At 34.8% G+C, this 17755-nt stretch overlaps 2 protein-coding genes across 3 annotated transcripts; one reads left to right on the forward strand and one right to left on the reverse strand.

The window, feature by feature from the left end:
- The first annotated feature begins 8214 nt into the window (after positions 1–8214).
- LOC117933036 (rust resistance kinase Lr10-like) lies at positions 8215–10153 on the forward strand. The gene is made up of 2 exons (XM_034854382.1): positions 8215–8643; positions 8736–10153. The coding sequence occupies exons 1-2, from the start codon at positions 8310–8312 to the stop codon at positions 10025–10027; spliced, it is 1626 nt and encodes a 541-aa protein (XP_034710273.1). The 5' UTR covers positions 8215–8309; the 3' UTR covers positions 10028–10153.
- A 2090-nt stretch (positions 10154–12243) lies between these two features.
- Positions 12244–17335, reverse strand: LOC117933102 (probable calcium-binding protein CML18). Of its 2 annotated transcripts, none has more exons than XM_034854490.1 (2): positions 13290–17335; positions 12244–12739 (listed from the first exon to the last, which is right to left on the reverse strand). In XM_034854490.1, exon 1 carries the CDS (start codon positions 16510–16512, stop codon positions 16021–16023), a length of 492 nt encoding a protein of 163 aa, XP_034710381.1. In that variant the 5' UTR covers positions 16513–17335; the 3' UTR covers positions 12244–12739; positions 13290–16020. The 2 variants fall into 2 exon arrangements, with proteins under 2 accessions (XP_034710381.1, XP_034710380.1); XM_034854489.1 differs by having other exon boundaries at positions 12244–12545; positions 12613–17335.
- Positions 17336–17755: the final 420 nt, after the last annotated feature.

A 17755-nucleotide genomic window follows, 5' to 3' on the forward strand; every position in this document is an offset into this window, starting at 1 on the left:
ATCGATAGCGCATGGTGGCTCGTTGCCCAGGTATATACCCATTTTCCCTCTAATCGTTGTCTATCCATGTCTCGATTCTTATGTGTGCATGATCATTCAGGATATTCATTGATTTACTTATCAATTGCCACATCAACTTCATTTTATTAGTAGAGACCCGACTTTAGGGACTTAAAGGGGTGCTATGGTCCTCACCGTACCTTCCCGATAAGTAACCTGACCCCCGAGCCCGATCCGGTTTTTCGTAGATCACCTTTTCCAAAACCAGGAGTCGCACTTAGGGTTTTTCTTTCTTATTTTGTTTACCCTTTTAAAAATAAAACAAAAATAAGTGGCGACTTCAAGTCAATTTTTCTTAATCAATAAAGATCATTTTTCGAAATCAAAATCGAGCTCGCCTTCGAGTGGGAAACGCATGAGCCGAAATGCGGGGTCCACACATATGTTTATTTAATTAATTTTGTAAAATTACAAAATTATCTTTTATTTTTAATAACAATATTTTTGAAATATAATTCCTAGACATAAAATCATAATATAAGGCATTCAACTCGCAACGCACACTTTGCGTAATATGATACAAAGATCAAGATTTAAAAAAGTGATTATTTTTTATAGGTGCAAAATTCTACAATTCCATGTTGTTTGGGTTAATATTTGTCTTTCGAGAAATAAAATTAAAAGTAAATAATATTATAATATAATTGAATTTTATGTTTAGTGTTGTAAATGAAAAGAATGAATGACCACATTGATGGCCATTATGAACTCCCATTACTCATCTTAAAGATGAGTAAATGGAGTTCATATTATGAAGCCTATAAAAGGCTTCTTACCCCTCCATGTAAAAGCATCCCGAGAAAGAAAGAAAGCTCTTCCTCTCATTCTCTCTCTTTCTCTCTTTCTTTCACTTTCTCAATTCTCTTCTTTGATTCCTTCTTCCATATTATATATCAAAGTAAGATATATTTTATCTCTACTACTTTGATTTGCATTTTATTTGTCTTTGTTTTACAAAACGTTATCAACACGAATTGCTCTGAAGGTAATTCTCGTATCTTAAACTTGAAGTTATTTATATAGAATAAAATTTTACATATTTATATTATTGTTGATTTGTTTTGTTACATATTGTTAAAAGTTATAAACAAATTATTTGATTTTGTTTATAATCAAAGTTATACCAATGCTATCAAGTTATTATAACTGATTTTAATAATATTGTTTTGTCATATATATGAAGTTATTTGACAATGTCGAATATCACAAAACTCGAATTTGTGGCACTTGACATTTCGGGAAAGAACTATTTATCTTGGATCCTTGATGCTGAATTACATCTTGATGCAATGAACCTTGGAGCTACGATCAAACAAGGAAATCAAGCATCCCTGCAGGATCGCGCAAAAGCATTGATTTTCCTTCGCCATCACCTCCATGAAGGTTTAAAAAATGAGTATCTTACGGTAAAGGACCCATTTACTCTATGGAGTAATTTGAAAGAAAGATATGACCACCAGAAAACTGTGATTCTCCCAAAAGCTCGATATGATTGGATGCACCTAAGGTTGCAAGATTTTAAAACTGTTAGTGAATACAACTCTGCACTTTTCAAAATCAGCTCTCAATTAAAGCTGTGTGGAGAAAAAATCACAGAGGAAGACATGTTAGAGAAAACTTTTACTACGTTTCATGCCTCGAATGTGCTCCTGCAGCAGCAATAGCGTAGATTTACAAAATATTCTGAATTAATATCATGTCTTCTTGTTGCTGAACAAAATAATGAGCTTTTGATGAGAAATCACCAGTCTCGTCCAACTGGATCTGAACCATTCCCTGAAGTGAATGCAATATCGTCCCAAACTCGTGGACGTGGACGAGGACGAGGACGTGGTCGTGGTCGTGGAAGAAATCCCCGATACCATGGTTCTTATAGTAATAATTCTCAGAAATGAAAGCCTCATTGCACCACCAGAAGTGGAACAATACTGAGACAATACAAGAAAATGGGAAGCGTATACAAGATAAACCTCCTAAGAACCATGAGAATAATTGTTATAGATGTGGTATGAAGGGGCATTGGTCGCGTACCTGTCGTACGCCCAAACATTTGGTCGACCTCTATCAAGCATCAATAAAAGCTAAAGGAAAAGAGATAGAGATGAACTTTACCGATGGTGATGGATTGGACCTAACCTACTATGACATTGATTTCTTTGGAGGTCCCAATGAAAAAACAGACCATTTGATAAATGATGAAAAAATTAACATTGATTGATGTTACTTTATATATAAAATAATATATTATTATGTCTTATATTTACATCTGATTTACTTTGTTATTTACATTATGCCCTGTTTTTTTTTTGTTATATCTGAAATCCATGTGTTATTTGGTCTCAAGATGAATGAGGATGATGTATGTCTCGCGGACTGTGCGACCACGCACACAATTCTTCGAGATAAAAGATATTTCCTCGAATTGACATTAATAAAAGCTAATGTAAGTACCATATCTGGTACTACAAACTTAGTTGAAGGCTCTGGAAGAGCAAACATAATGTTGCCAAATGGAACTAGATTCCATATAAATGATGCGTTATATTCTAGCAAATCCAGAAGAAATTTGCTCAGTTTTAAAGATATCCGCAGAAATGGATATCATATTGAAACTATGAATGAAGATAATGTAGAATATCTTTATATTACTTCCATCATATCTGGCCAGAAGCTTATAATGGAAAAACTCCCGGCTTTCTCCTCTGGGTTGTATCATACAACTATAAAGCCTATTGAATCATATGTTGTCGTGAACCAGAAGTTCAACGACCCAAAAGTTTTTGTCCTTTGGCATGACAGGCTAGGTCACCAGGGTCTTCAATGATGCGTCGAATAATCGAACACTCACATGGGCATCCACTAAAGAACCAGAAGATTCTTTCGCCCAATGAATACTCATGTGCTGCCTGCTCACAAGGTAAATTGATAATCAGACCATCTTTACTAAAGTCATATCTGAGTCACCAATCTTTTTAGAAAGAATACATGGGACATATGTGGGCCTATCCATCCACCATGTGGACCATTCCGTTATTTTATGATCTTAATAGATGCTTCTACTAGGTGGTCACATGTTTGTCTCCTTTCTACACGTAACGTAGCCTTTGCTAGACTCCTTGCACAAATAATCAGATTACGAGCACAATTTCCAGATTATCCAATTAAGACAATACGTCTTGATAATGCTGGCGAATTTACTTCTCAAACATTCATTGACTATTGCATGTCAGTAGGGATAAATATTGAGCATCCTGTTGCTCATACTCATACCCAGAATGGTTTAGCAGAATCCTTCATCAAACGTCTCCAATTAATAGCTCGACCATTACTAATGAAAACCAAATTACCTACTTCCGCCTGGGGACATGCTATTATGCATGCTGCAGCTTTAGTCCGTATTCGACCTACAACTTACCATGAATACTCCCCTTCACAACTTGTGCTTGGAAAACAACCAAATATCTCTCACTTACGAATCTTTGGTTGTGCAGTATATGTACCAATTGCACCTACACAACGCACTAAAATGGGTCCCCAACGAAGACTTGGGGTTTATGTAGGTTTTGATTCTCCATCTATCATAAGATATCTTGAACCTTTGACAGGCGATGTTTTTACAGCCCGCTTTGCGGATTGTCATTTTAATGAGAGTGTTTTCCCATCATTAGGGAGAGAAAAGTCGATTCTTGAAGAACGACGAGAAATTAGTTGGAAGGCATCTACTATGACCCATCTTGATCCTCGTACAAATCAATGTGAACTAGAAGTTCAAAGGATCATTCATTTGCAAAATCTTGCAAATCAATTACCAGATGCATTCATTGATACCAAGAAAGTGACAAAGTCACATATCCCGGCTGCAAATACTCCAGCACGGATTGATGTCCCTGTAGGACAGTTAACAAATGAATCTAAGATACGCCTGAAGCGTGGTAGACCTATCGGCTCAAAGGATGTAACTCCCCGGAAGAGGAGAATCCAAGAAAAACTTGGCACTCTAGAAGAGACCATCAAAATGACTGATCAGTTTAAAATTGATAAATCTATAGCCCTAAAAGAGGCACAAATAATGCAGAAAGCCCCCGAAGAGGCACAAATTAAACAAGAAGCCCCCGAAGAGGCACATATTGAACAAGAAGCCCCTGAAGAGGCACAGGTACCTGAAAATTGTGAGATCTCAGTAAGTTATGTACAAACGGGAGAAAAATGGGATCGAAATAATATTGTTATTAACAATATTTTTGCTTTCCAAGTGGCCTCTGATATCATAATAAATGATGAAGATCCCGAACCACGAAATGTGGAAGAATGTCGACATAGAAATGATTGGCCAAAATGGAAAGAAGCTATACAGGCAGAATTAAACTCATTAACAAAACGAGAAGTTTTTGGACCTGTAGTCCAAACACCTGAAGATGTAAAGCCTGTTGGGTACAAATGGGTATTTGTACGAAAGCGCAATGAGAATAATGAGATCATAAGATATAAAGCGCGATTAGTAGCACAAGGTTTCTCGCAGAGACCTGGTATTGACTACGAGGAAACATATTCTCCTGTCATGGACGCAATCACATTTCGTTTCTTAATTAGTTTGGCAGTCTCAGAAGGACTGGATATGCGTCTCATGGATGTTATTACAGCATATTTATATGGATCCATGGATAATGATATATACATGAAAATCCCCGAAGGATTTAAATTGCCTGATGCAAATAATACAAAGCCTCGTAGCATGTACTCAATCAAGTTACAACGATCCTTGTATGGATTAAAGCAATCTGGACGCATGTGGTACAATCGCCTTAGCGAATACTTGCTAAAAGAAGGGTATGTGAATAACCCTATATGCCCATGCATCTTCATTAAGAAATCAGAAACCGGATTTGCAATTATTGCAGTGTATGTTGATGACTTAAATCTTGTTGGAACTCCTGAAGAGCTCACAAGAACAACAAATTACTTGAAAAAGAATTTGAGATGAAAGATATTGGAAAAACAAATTTTGTCTCGGCCTGCAGATCGAGCATTTCCCAAATGGAGTTTTAGTACATCAATCAACATACATTAAGAAAGTTTTGAAGCGTTTTTATATGGATAAAGCGCATCCTTTAAGTTCTCCAATGGTTGTCCGATCACTTGATGTGAAAAAGGACCCATTTCGTCCTTGCGAAAAGGATGAAGAGTTACTTGGTCCTGAAGTACCGTATCTTAGTGCTATTGGTGCACTTATGTATCTTGCCAATTGTACACGTCCAGACATTGCTTTTTCTGTCAATTTATTAGCAAGATACAGTTCCGCTCCAACTCGAAGACATTGGAATGGTATCAAACATATATTGCGTTATCTTCGCGGAACTACTGATATGGGTTTATTTTACTCAAGGGAATCAAAGCAACAATTGCTTGGATATGCAGATGCAGGATATCTTTCAGATCCACATAAAGGCAGGTCACAAACAGGGTATGTGTTTAATTGCAATGGTACTGCTATTTCATGGAGATCTGTCAAACAAACAATGGTAGCCACATCATCAAATCATTCGGAAATACTGGCAATTCATGAAGCAAGTCGTGAATGTATATGGCTAAGATCTATGATCCAGCATATTCGAGAATCATGTGGACTCTCCTCTATCAAAGGTGACCCGACAACATTATTTGAAGATAATGCTGCATGCATTGCACAAATAACAGGGGGTTATATTAAAGGAGATAGAACTAAACACATTTCACCAAAATTCTTTTATACACATGAACTCCAGAAGAGTGGTGAAATTGATGTGCAACAAATACGCTCAAGTGATAATCTAGCAGATTTATTCACAAAATCATTGCCAACCTCAACATTCAAGAAGTTAATACACAGGATTGGAATGCGTCAACTCAAGGATATCGACATGAGGGGAGTATGCTTGTAAAAGGGTGTTAGTGTACTGTACTCTTTTTTCCTTCGTCCAGGTTTTGTCCTACTGGGTTTTACTGGCAAGGTTTTTAACGAGACAGTCCTAATATACCAAGAAAAGAATATTGTACTCTTTTTCCTTCGCTAGGTTTTTCCTATAGGGTTTTTTTACTAGCAAGGTTTTAATGAGGCATATTCTTTTAATATGGTGGTCATCCAAGGGGAGTGTTGTAAATGAAAAGAATGAATGACCACATTGATGGCCATTATGAACTCCCATTACTCATCTTAAAGATGAGTAAATGGAGTTCATATTATGAAGCCTATAAAAGGCTTCTTACCCCTCCATGTAAAAGCATCCCGAGAAAGAAAGAAAGCTCTTCCTCTCATTCTCTCTCTTTCTCTCTTTCTTTCACTTTCTCAATTCTCTTCTTTGATTCCTTCTTCCATATTATATATCAAAGTAAGATATATTTTATCTCTACTACTTTGATTTGCATTTTATTTGTCTTTGTTTTACAAAATTTAGAACAATATTTTAAAATTACTTTTAGTGAAAAAAAAAAACCAATTATGATAATTTGAAAATTTTTAATATAATAAAAATCTCTTTGTTCTCTTAAAATTGTAGTCTTTGTCCACATGTCAATATATATGTGTGTGAAACTACCTTGAAAGCATCATTGCCTCCAAATTTCAAACTTCAAAGTAATGCAATCTAGTTCTTAATGATGGGATTTGAACTACTCCTGTTTTATAGAGCTTTGACTCAAAATAGTATATTTAAAAAAAAAAAAAATCCAAAAACTAAACTTGTTTCCAAAATAATGCTACGTATGTGTCTGTCACATAAGCTGTCATGTCATAAAACCGTAGTTGGTGACTACAGTTTTATTTTTCTAAAATGGTTAAAAACCATAATCACCAACCACGGTTTTAACTTTAAGTTTAAAGCCGTAGTTGGTGACTACGGTTTTGATTTTTTTTAAAAATGGTCAAAGTCATAGTCACCAACTGCGACTTTAACTTTATATATATTTATATACAACTTTAATTTTTTAAATAAAAATATTATATTATTTTGATTTTAAATATACTTATTTCATTATTTAAAAAATAATAATATATGAAATTAAATAATTGATATTTTTAATTTGATATAAAAATATATTTTTTAATTTTATTAAAATAATAGGCACTATATTTAATATAAATATATTTAGTTAATTATATTTAAATATAAATAAAATATAATAAATTGTGAAAGCCTATTAAAAAAACAAATAATATAAATTATTATATTAATTAATAATTTTTTATATACTATATGTAAGTGGTACATAATATCACATGTATACAAGTTCAATTAAGTTTAAAATTTATCATATTTTAATTTAAGTTCATAATATCATATCGATATGATAATAATTTATTTATATATTTAAATAAAAATATGATAAATTTTAAACTTAAATTAAACTTTTATATATATATATATATATATATATATGTGATATTATATACCACTTAGAAAGTTTAGTTTGGGTCAAACCTCTTATTTATAAAAGTTTAGTTTTTATAATGCACTTGGACATTATTTTAAAAAAAGTTTAGTTTTTGGAATTTTTTTGTAAAATATACTATTTTGGGTCAAAGCTCTGTTTTATATCTGTTACCTGTGCTAAAAATTTTACGAAAGATTTGACCTTGATGAGACATCAATGCCCAAATTTTAGGGTTAAGACTTGGGTTCATCTGGTCTGGAAATTCCTTCTCCAAGAAAGACTTCAACCATCAATGACAACATTCACACGCAAAGCTAAATAATAAAATAAACAAAGGTTACATCCAAAGAAAAATCTAATCAGAGGAAGCTAGCAGTTGTAAACTTTGCCTTGTATTCTTCCATTCTAAGGGGATTATTTGGAGGGTATTTAAAAATATTTTCGTAAAAAAAAAAAAAGAAGTCATATTTTTTATACACACGGTATCTCGTTGCAAACAAGATTATTCCACACGACAATGATGACACAATGTAAAAGAGTCTCTTTCACACAGTGAAGATGTTTCAAGACATCAAATGACTTTAGAAGCAAACCACCAAAAGTGAAGTCTACTTTGTGGTACCACATCGAAAAGCAACCTTTAATCTCAAAGCCATGTGACACCTAATTTCAAAGCGTTGTGTCAAACCTGCATGGTTCCCATACACTTAATTAGATGTAGATTTCATCAACCTTCTTGTCGATCATATTTGCCTTCTGCTCAGAATCTTCCCCGAAACAGACCCAACGCGCAAATGAAGAAGACTACGCGCAAATGAAGATGACTAAACAGAAAGTGACCCATGCAGAAAACCCTACCACATAGCCTTAATTTTATTCATCAGTTATATTATCGCCTTCTCCATTTCCTACTTCATCTTCCCCAAACCCTTCTGCACAGGGACCAGATGACTCGATCTTTCAAGCCAGCAGATGAAATTTGGATCTTTTCTCCATCCTCTCTCTCCTCTGATGAAGTTGCTGATGCATTCAATTCAATACAGCGGTCTGTAGGTGAAACCTACCACTTCAGAGATGGATTCAACAGCAATCCATCAAACGGACCCGAAGATATATTCAACTCGTTCCAGAAGTCGGTTGATTCGACTTTCAAATGGACTGTCGTGGCTTCAATCTGTAAGATCCAAAACCAAACAGAATTTCCAGTAAATTTTCGAAGTGGAATGATGTTGATATTAACTAACTTATCATTGTTCTCCAAACTCCAGTTTCTTCTGTAGTGGTCGTTGTTGCCGTGGTTGCTGTAGTGCTGGCGCTTATAGACTGTTTGAAGAAGACAGGAACCGCGATTCCAAAGTATGCTCGAATATCAAGTAAAGACGATGATGAACCTTTCAATAAAACTTCCATGGAAGATACACAGAAGGTACAAGACGCAGTGTCATCAGGTTACCCCATAATTTCAGACTCACAGCTCAAAACAGGCACCATGGAGATATTCCTTAGTGAAATGGAACGAGAGAAGCCCACCAGGTTTTCACCTCAGCAGCTTGCTAGATTCACTTCTGACTTCTCCATGGTACTGGGATCTGGAGGTTTTGGAGTCGTCTACAAAGGGGAGTTCCCAAATGGTCTGCCGGTGGCCGTCAAAGTGATCAACAGCAATTCGGAGAAGAAGGTTGCAGAGCAGTTCATGGCGGAGGTAGCCTCCATTGGAAGAACGTACCATATCAACCTGGTCAGGCTCTATGGCTTCTGCTTCGACCCCACCATGCGAGCTCTCGTCTACGAGTATGTGGAGAATGGTTCCCTGGACAGGTTCTTGTTCGGTGAGAACAAGGCAACTAATGATCAATGGGGAAAGCTTGAAGAAATTGCAGTCGGGACAGCGAAAGGAATCGCATACCTCCATGAAGAGTGTCGGCAGAGAATCATCCACTACGACATAAAACCTGCAAATGTTCTTCTCGATGCAGTTCTCTCTCCAAAATTGGCAGATTTCGGACTAGCAAGGCTCTGTAACAGGGACAGCACCCAGGTCCCCGTGACGGGCTTTCGAGGGACGCCGGGATACGCCGCACCGGAGCTCTGGAAGCCGTATCCGGTCACCTTCAAGTGTGATGTGTACAGCTTTGGTATGCTTCTATTCGAAATGGTCGGACGGAGAAGAAACCATGACGCTAGTCTGAGCGAGACCCGACAATGGCTTCCAAGATGGACGTGGGAAATGTTTGAGAAGAATGAATTACCAGAGATGCTGTCCCTTTGTGGGATCAAAGAAACTAACATAGAGAAAGCAGGGAGAATGTGCATGGTGGCTCTTTGGTGTGTTCAGTATTTACCTGAAGCAAGGCCTACAATGGGGAAGGTGGTGAAGATGCTGGAGGGGGAGACTGAGATTCCCCCACCTCCATATCCATTTCAACGTTCTATGCCAAATTTGGTGTCATCAAGAGGAAGTAGTGAAGACACAGATCCTTCAGAATCCACTAGGGAAACATCAGAGCCATCTTATGCTACTCCTGGGGAAGGAGTATTGGAGATAGAGATACTCAGCTAGTTCATCATCAAAACATTGTATTCTTATTTTTTCCTAATCCTTAGTGAAAAGATTGTTGTTCATGTCTAGAGTTACAATATTTTTCTCTTATTCAATGGAAATACAATCTTTAATTTCTTTGCTTTACCCGATGAATAAGAAAAAATGTCTATATATAATATTATACATGGAGTATGACGCATAACACCAATTTCATGAAATATCATACCATATGAAGCATTGAATGGTAGGAGTTGGGAAAAGTTGAATTTAAAAAAATATGAGTTTAACCTATAGTTTTATTATAAATTAAATCTAGAAATATAAATTTTTTTAAATTTGATTTTTAGTTCTAAATTCTAGGCATATATACTCACATGTATTATTGTTAATAATAATAATAATACTTTACATACAAAGTTTTATTTACCAATGACCGCCAATTTTAATATCAATATTCAAATCTTTCAAAAATTTGAAGCTTACACAATTTTCAAAATAGTTTTTGAAAACAAAAATATGTGTCATATTTGGTAATTGTTTTAGAAAATAAGCCAGAAAATTAGAAAAATAGTTTTTGAGAACAATTTTTTAAAACCGTTCTCTAATGTTTTGTAAAAAAAAAGTCTATTTGGGAAATTGAAATGTTTTTAACCTGTTTTTAATAATTTTAAATATGTTTTAAAAATAATTTTTATATATAAAACTTTATTTTTAGTGATTATATATGTTTTTATAATTTTTTTAAAAACAATTTTTAAAAAACAAGTGAAATACTTGAAACAATTAAAATTTTTTATTTAAAAACATTATATTTTACATTCTTAAAAAAAAACACATAAAACAATTTTTTTTTTATAGTTGTGAAATGCGTTTTCCAATTTTTTTATTTTGAAAATTAAAAAATTGTTCTCGAAAACAATTATCAAACAAACTCGTAACTTTTTATGTAAGATTATTTTACCCCCCTCTCCATTTTAGGGATTTCTATTTTTTTTTGCATATTTAAACAATTAATATAAACGTCTTTTTTTTAAATTTGATTTTTCTCATATATATATATATATATATATATATATATATATATATATATATATATATATATATATATATATTGTATATCATAGTATAAGTCAACATGGGTTGCCTGCATTTGAAGAAGGCAACTGCATCTTATTGGTCAAAACTGGCACTTATCAAAGTTATGACTTATGAGGGATGGCAGATCTCATAGACTTGGACTGCACCCAATCACTATCCAAAATTGATATCATTTGCTTTGCTTCCGTGAAACTTTAGGAAAAACAAACCCTTTAGAATTTTGAAATGTATAATGCGGTGGACTTGGACTCCCAAGTCTATGCTAGAAAAGTCGTATATATGCATGGCCTTGTTGCTATCTTCTTATTGTTGATTGGCTTCACAATCTTTTGACGCGGCCAACCCTCCGATCTGGGGTTCGAACCCATGACCTCGACTTTGATATCACTTGTAGGACCTCAAACGCTACCAACTCTCCTAAAAGCAATTACTGTTAGAAAATGCGCATACCTTAGTCTTATAATGCATTCACCCAAGTGCTCACAGCGAACACAAGGGGAGTTGATGGACGCAGCCAACAATTAGCCCAAAGTATTCTCTTTGTACTTTGTCGAGGTCGTTGTCGCTCTCCCAATAGTTACATGCTATATACTTTGTACCTTTAATGGCTACTTGAATAGTCGATCACTGTCGATACGGTACCAAAAGTGTAGGACCTCAGACGCTACCAACTCTCCTAAAAGCAATTACTGTTAGAAAATGCGCATACCTTAGTCTTATAATGCATTCACCTAAGCGCCCACGGCGAACACAAGGGGAGTTGATGGACGCAGGCAACAGTTAGCCCAAAGTATTCTCTTTGTACTTTGTCGAGGTCGTTGTCGCTCTCCCAATAGTTGCATGCTATATACTTTGTACCTTTAATGGCTATTTGAATAGTCGATCACTGCTGATACGGTACCAAAAATGTCTAACAATTATTTTCTCGTTAGAACTCTTATATAAGACTTCACAATTTCGTTTATCGTATAAAAAATAGTAATATAAATATTAAATAATTTGAAAATGTATAAGTTTCTAACTAATTTTAATTATATTTTATTTTATTTTATTTTATATTTTTCATAGTATAATCAAATATAAAAAAAAAAAATCATTTTCCTTAATATGTTTTTTTTTCTTTATTATTTTCCTAGAAACAAACATAACCTTAGACTCACAGGTCAAAACAATGGTTTGTGGGTGGCTGTCAAAGTGCTCAACAATAATTTATCTAAGAACATCAAAGAGCAGTTCATGGCTAAGGTTGCCACCACTGAAGGAACATACCATATCAACCTAGTTAGGCTCCATGGTTTCTGTTTTGACTTAACCATGTGAACCCTTATGAGTATGTGGGGAATGGCTCACTGAACAGGCTCTTGTTTCTGAGAACCAGGCAATTGAATGGGGGAAGCAGCAAAAAACAGCAATCGGAACAGCAAAAGGAATTGCATACCTGCATGGAGCGTGTTTATTCAGTATGATACACAACCTGAGAATGTTCTTCTTGACGAGCTTTTTACCTCCAAAATTGGCTGATTTTGGACTGGCAAAGCTCTGTAATAGGGATAGCTCCCATGTTACCATGACGGCCTTTAGGGGGATAGCAGCATATGCTGCCCCAGAGATTCCAAAGCGATATCCTGTCACCTGCAAGTGTGATGTTTGCAAATAATGAATTAGCAGAGATGCTGTCACTTTGTGGAATTGAAGAGAATAACAGAAAGAAAGCAGAGAAAATGTCTATGGTGGTAAAGATACTTGAGGGAGAGATAGAGGATCCTCCACCCCCAAATCTATTTGCACATTGGAATCATCTGTGACAAAATTTAGTGTCATCACGTGGAAACAATGAAGAGTTGAATCCTTCAGCATTGAAGATATCAAAGCCATCTCATGCTACTCCTGGGGAAAGAGCATTCGATATAGAGATACTAGAGTAGCTCCTTAAATAGATCCCAGTGGCTATACATATAGATCAATGATTTACCTACTTATTTGTTCCAAAATTGTCTGTAAAAGATGATTTTTTTTTCTATCTAGTAGAAATAAGATATTTCAACTCCTACATCAATAAAAGTGTATAATAATAGATCCTTCGGCTTTGATTAAAAAAAAGACACCAAACAAAAAGAAGAAAACATAGAAAAAGAAATCTAAATGTAAATCAACTATGGAAAGAGAGATTATTTGAACCAACCTCATACAGAAGTAACTCCAAACAATGTTTTCTGCATTGTAAACATTGAGCATCAGTTGAATGTCTAACAGAAGATTGTGAGAAATTTGGGTGACAACTAGACTATGCCTCATTCTTTGGTATCTAAACTGCAGAGGTTGAGTGTTCATTGAAGCATTAACAGGAGATTACGAGAAAATGGATGACAATTAAAACTACCTTCTTGTATCGCTTGGCTGCAGAGAGCAGGATGTTAAACATTGATATAGCGTAGCAAATGCTATGACACATTCAAACATCTTCAACACAATGGGTATGAAACAAAATGCACCTGAGAATTGTTTTCATCTCTGTGTTTTCATTTATCATTCTCTCTTATTCTTGTGAAATAATTCATTTTCCACAAAGAGTTAAAAGTACTCCAGAAGTGCAAAAGACAACTTCTGCATCTTTCATTTCTTTGAGTAGAAAAAACTGTCAAGAGAAAAGGTCTAAGGCTCTCATTAAGAATGTATTATATAAACTTCTTTGGATAAGTTTGTGGATAATCATAACACACACATGTATTATATAAACTTCTTTGGATAAGTTTATGGATAATCATAACACACACACACACACACACACACACACACACATGTGGTTAGGATTGTGCAAAACTCCTAGCAAGTATATGGCAGATATGCTCTGCTTGTCAAGTTTTGCTTTAGTAACCACCACATACTCACTATTTTCCTCTGAAATCAGGTCTATCTTCACCAGAATCCCTTCTAAGAATATATAGAAATTGTGACATGTAACTATTCCATTAATGTATCAGAGAATTCAAAGAAGTTCAAAGAAAAGCCATGAACAAATAATAATAATGGTCATTATTGGAGTAAAACAGATTTATAAAACAAAGCTTAATCCTGATGGATCCATACTGAAGTATAAGGTAAGACTAGCAGTGAAAGGGTATTTGCAGCAACCAGGAAATCCTTGGATTTGAAGAGATAGCAGGGAAATGTTTCACTCAGAATCCATATCATCTTGGATTTAGAAATTCAGGTCCCAAATTGAAATCCAGAGAACATATTTTAAGTTTTCCATTCTAATGAGCTCAGAATTTCAAGTTTCAGGAACCTGTAAAAAAAGGCTCCAGTGCCCATAAGCATACATAATTTATACTTCTACATTATTGAATTTCCATTCTTCTGTTTCCTCATTCAGAAAAAAAGAGTAACTGTAAAACTTTAATGTATGGAAAGTGTCTTCTCGATAAACAAATAGAGAATATACACCAAATCAAGTTTCCAAAGCTTTACATGCAAGCACATCCTGTGCGGTTGCTATTAAGTACAGGAAGGAAAAAAATAAAAGCAAAATTGTCCAAGCCTAATAGAAAAGAATAAGAACAGTAACAGTAATCAGAAAATGTTGGACATAAAAGACTATACCAGCACCTTCAACCCCACAAATCGGAATTTTATAGATGCGATAATCTTAAAACTAAGAGATTAATTTAGAAGATGTGTTATTTTCAATGAAAAGAAACTTGGAATTAGGAAGAAAAGAAACTGCAGAAATTGTTTCTTTGGTAAAGATAACCCCTTTACTCTCAAAACCTCAGAGCAAGAATCCCTTCCAATGAAGTTCTAAAATCTTAAAACAAGTTTCTACAATATGTTCATACCTTTTTATTCAAGCAGAGCACTCCAAAGAAGTAGAAAAGGAAGAAATTAGGATAAAATCCCTACATGAGGACATGGAGATGATATAGAAAAATCATACATTGGAATTGGATGTTGTTGGAGTAAACTAGATCTATAGGACAATGCTTAGTGCTGATGGATTCCCACAGAAGCATTAGGCAAGACTCATGGCAAAAGGGTATTCACTGCAACCATGCACTGACCTTCATCAAAACTTCATTCTAGTTGCAAGAGTGGAAAGTATTAGATATTTGATGTGCTTAAATGAAAGAGATCATCAACATCTAAGTGGCAGATGTGCAGACCAATGCACCACAATTCAATGTTAAAGAACTCAATTCACTATTGTTAGATTTGGGAAGGCATCCAAAAGGAGTAGCAGATTGGCATAGTGAGATTGCAGCATAGTTTCATCAAGCAAAGCCCTTAGTGGCTCATTCAGGAGGAACAACAGAGATGTCAAGCTAAATCACTCAACATCTTCACTAATACATCTCAGTCTACCAGAGAAAAAATACAACTGCTGCCAAATAATATTTTATACCAATGCATATACATTGCTTAGGAATCAATGGATTTATAATGTGGAAAAGTTTTAACTAAAAATCCCTACCCATCTGGGATTTGGAAATTCAAATCCCAAATTGGAATCTGGAAATTTTCTGTTCTAATGAACTTCAAATTTCATGTGTATGTAACCCCATCAAAAGAAAAAATAAATAAAAATCCAGCACCAATAATCTTACATAATTCACATTTCCAAGGTTTTCCAATATTCCCATTTTCTATATTCTCATTGACAAAATGGAGGAATTGCAAAATTCCAATGTACATAAAGTCTTTTCTCAATGTATCAATGGAGAAGATACACTAAATCAAGCTTCCAAAGCTTTACACAACCATAAATCCAATAGAGCAGGAAAGTAACTCCTGTTTGGTTGTGGGAAAAATGCAGGGAAAGGAAAATAAAGTCAAAATTGACTAAGCCTAATGCAGAACAACTCGAACAATAAGAGTAAACAAAAAATGTGAAGACAAACCAGACTATGCCAGCACCTTCAACCCCACAAATTGTCAAAAGCTGCAGATGTTATAGCCTGAGAAAACTCCTGAAAGTTAATGCAGCCATCACCGTCGGTGTCAGCCTCTTTGATCATCCCTGTCAGCTCATTCGCAGTGAGCGCATGGCCCAACTTGGCCATGGAGTGGGCCAGCTCTGCAGCCGTGATGTACCCCTTATCATCCCTATCAAACATCCGAAAAATCATCCTCAACTGCTCCTCATTGTATGGACACTTTGCCGGAATTAGCTCCGGCTCCACCAGTGCCACAAACTCTGAAAACTCAATTAGGCCGTTGCTGTTTCTATCCGCCTTTTGGATCAATGAATCGAGTTGATCCTCACTGGGTTTCAGACCCAGTGACCTAAGCAGTGATCCAAGCTCAAGCTGGGTCAAACTCCCATCATTGTTCCGATCAAATGATCGGAAAATTTCTCGCAGCTCCCCTAGCTGCTCATCATCCAGCTTCACAGGTTCGCTTGCACTCATCTCACCAACAAAATCTCCAATTCAGTTATATTGATTGCATCAACCAGGTGTTTGTACTGAGACTCAGATTCAATTCACCGCTCACTTTCTCAGGAAAATCAGATTTTGCAGTGAATCTTCAGAATCAGTTAACTCTTTTCCAATCAAATTAGATCACTTTTTTTTTTTTTTTTTTGTAAGAAATCAAAATCAATCTATTTTCTCAAACAAATTCAGATCAAAATCAAGGACTCCTATTCAATCAGATTCCGATCACTTTTTGGTCGGAAAATCAAAATTTCAACGAATCTTCAAAATCAATATTCTTTTCCAATCAAATTAAGACCACTTTATGCTCAGAAAACCAGATTTCATAAGGAATCTTCAAAATCAAACAATCTCGTTTTCGTTTTCAACCAAACTCAGATCAACCTTAGCGCAGAAAACCAAATTTCAAAATGAATCTTCAAATCAATGACTCGTTTTTGCTCAGAAAATCAGATTCCCCAAAGAATCTCCAAAATCAATGTACTCCTTTTTCAACCAAATTCACATTTTATGACAAAAAAAATAAAATTTTAAAAACAAAAAACAAGGAATGATTCTTATCATCAACATCGGATGACAAATCTGCAAACGCATAAATACAATTCCAAAAATAACAATAAATTTCTACAAAAACACTTGGAAATGGTTCATCGCTGAAAATGCGAATCTAAAACGAAAAATCTGCGAAATGCTCTGCAAAATCTTCGGATCTAAAACACGAGAAGCGATCTCTTTCTTCTTAGGTAAATTTGGTCGCCAGTCAACAGCGATTGTTCCATTGGTCACTGATAGAAACTCTAACCCTAACCCAAAAAAAAAAAAAAAATTAAAAAAAAAATGATTAGAAAGGGTTTCAATCATTTTCCCAGCTATTAGATTATAATACTATTAATTTAATCATTATTATAAATTATAATATAATTTTTTTTTTAAAAAAGTTTAACTATTTTATTAAATTAAGCGTTTTTGTTAAGTCTTAAAATGATAATATAAATCCCGGGTAAGTATACAAAGTCAAAACTAAGAATAAACGGAATGAATGAAACAAAATTGTCAACTTAATCTAAATAATACTAGTACTGACTGCATATTAGAAATCGCTTCTAACAATTTCAAAATTATTTGCAATTGATCCTAATTCTTTTCTATATGTGACACATCGATAAATCTTTCACAATTTTTTTATTTTTTATTTATTAAAGGGTTTTATTCTTTA

This window comes from Vitis riparia, chromosome 16 (assembly GCF_004353265.1).
Source record: "Vitis riparia cultivar Riparia Gloire de Montpellier isolate 1030 chromosome 16, EGFV_Vit.rip_1.0, whole genome shotgun sequence".
Classification (NCBI taxonomy): domain Eukaryota; kingdom Viridiplantae; phylum Streptophyta; class Magnoliopsida; order Vitales; family Vitaceae; genus Vitis; species Vitis riparia.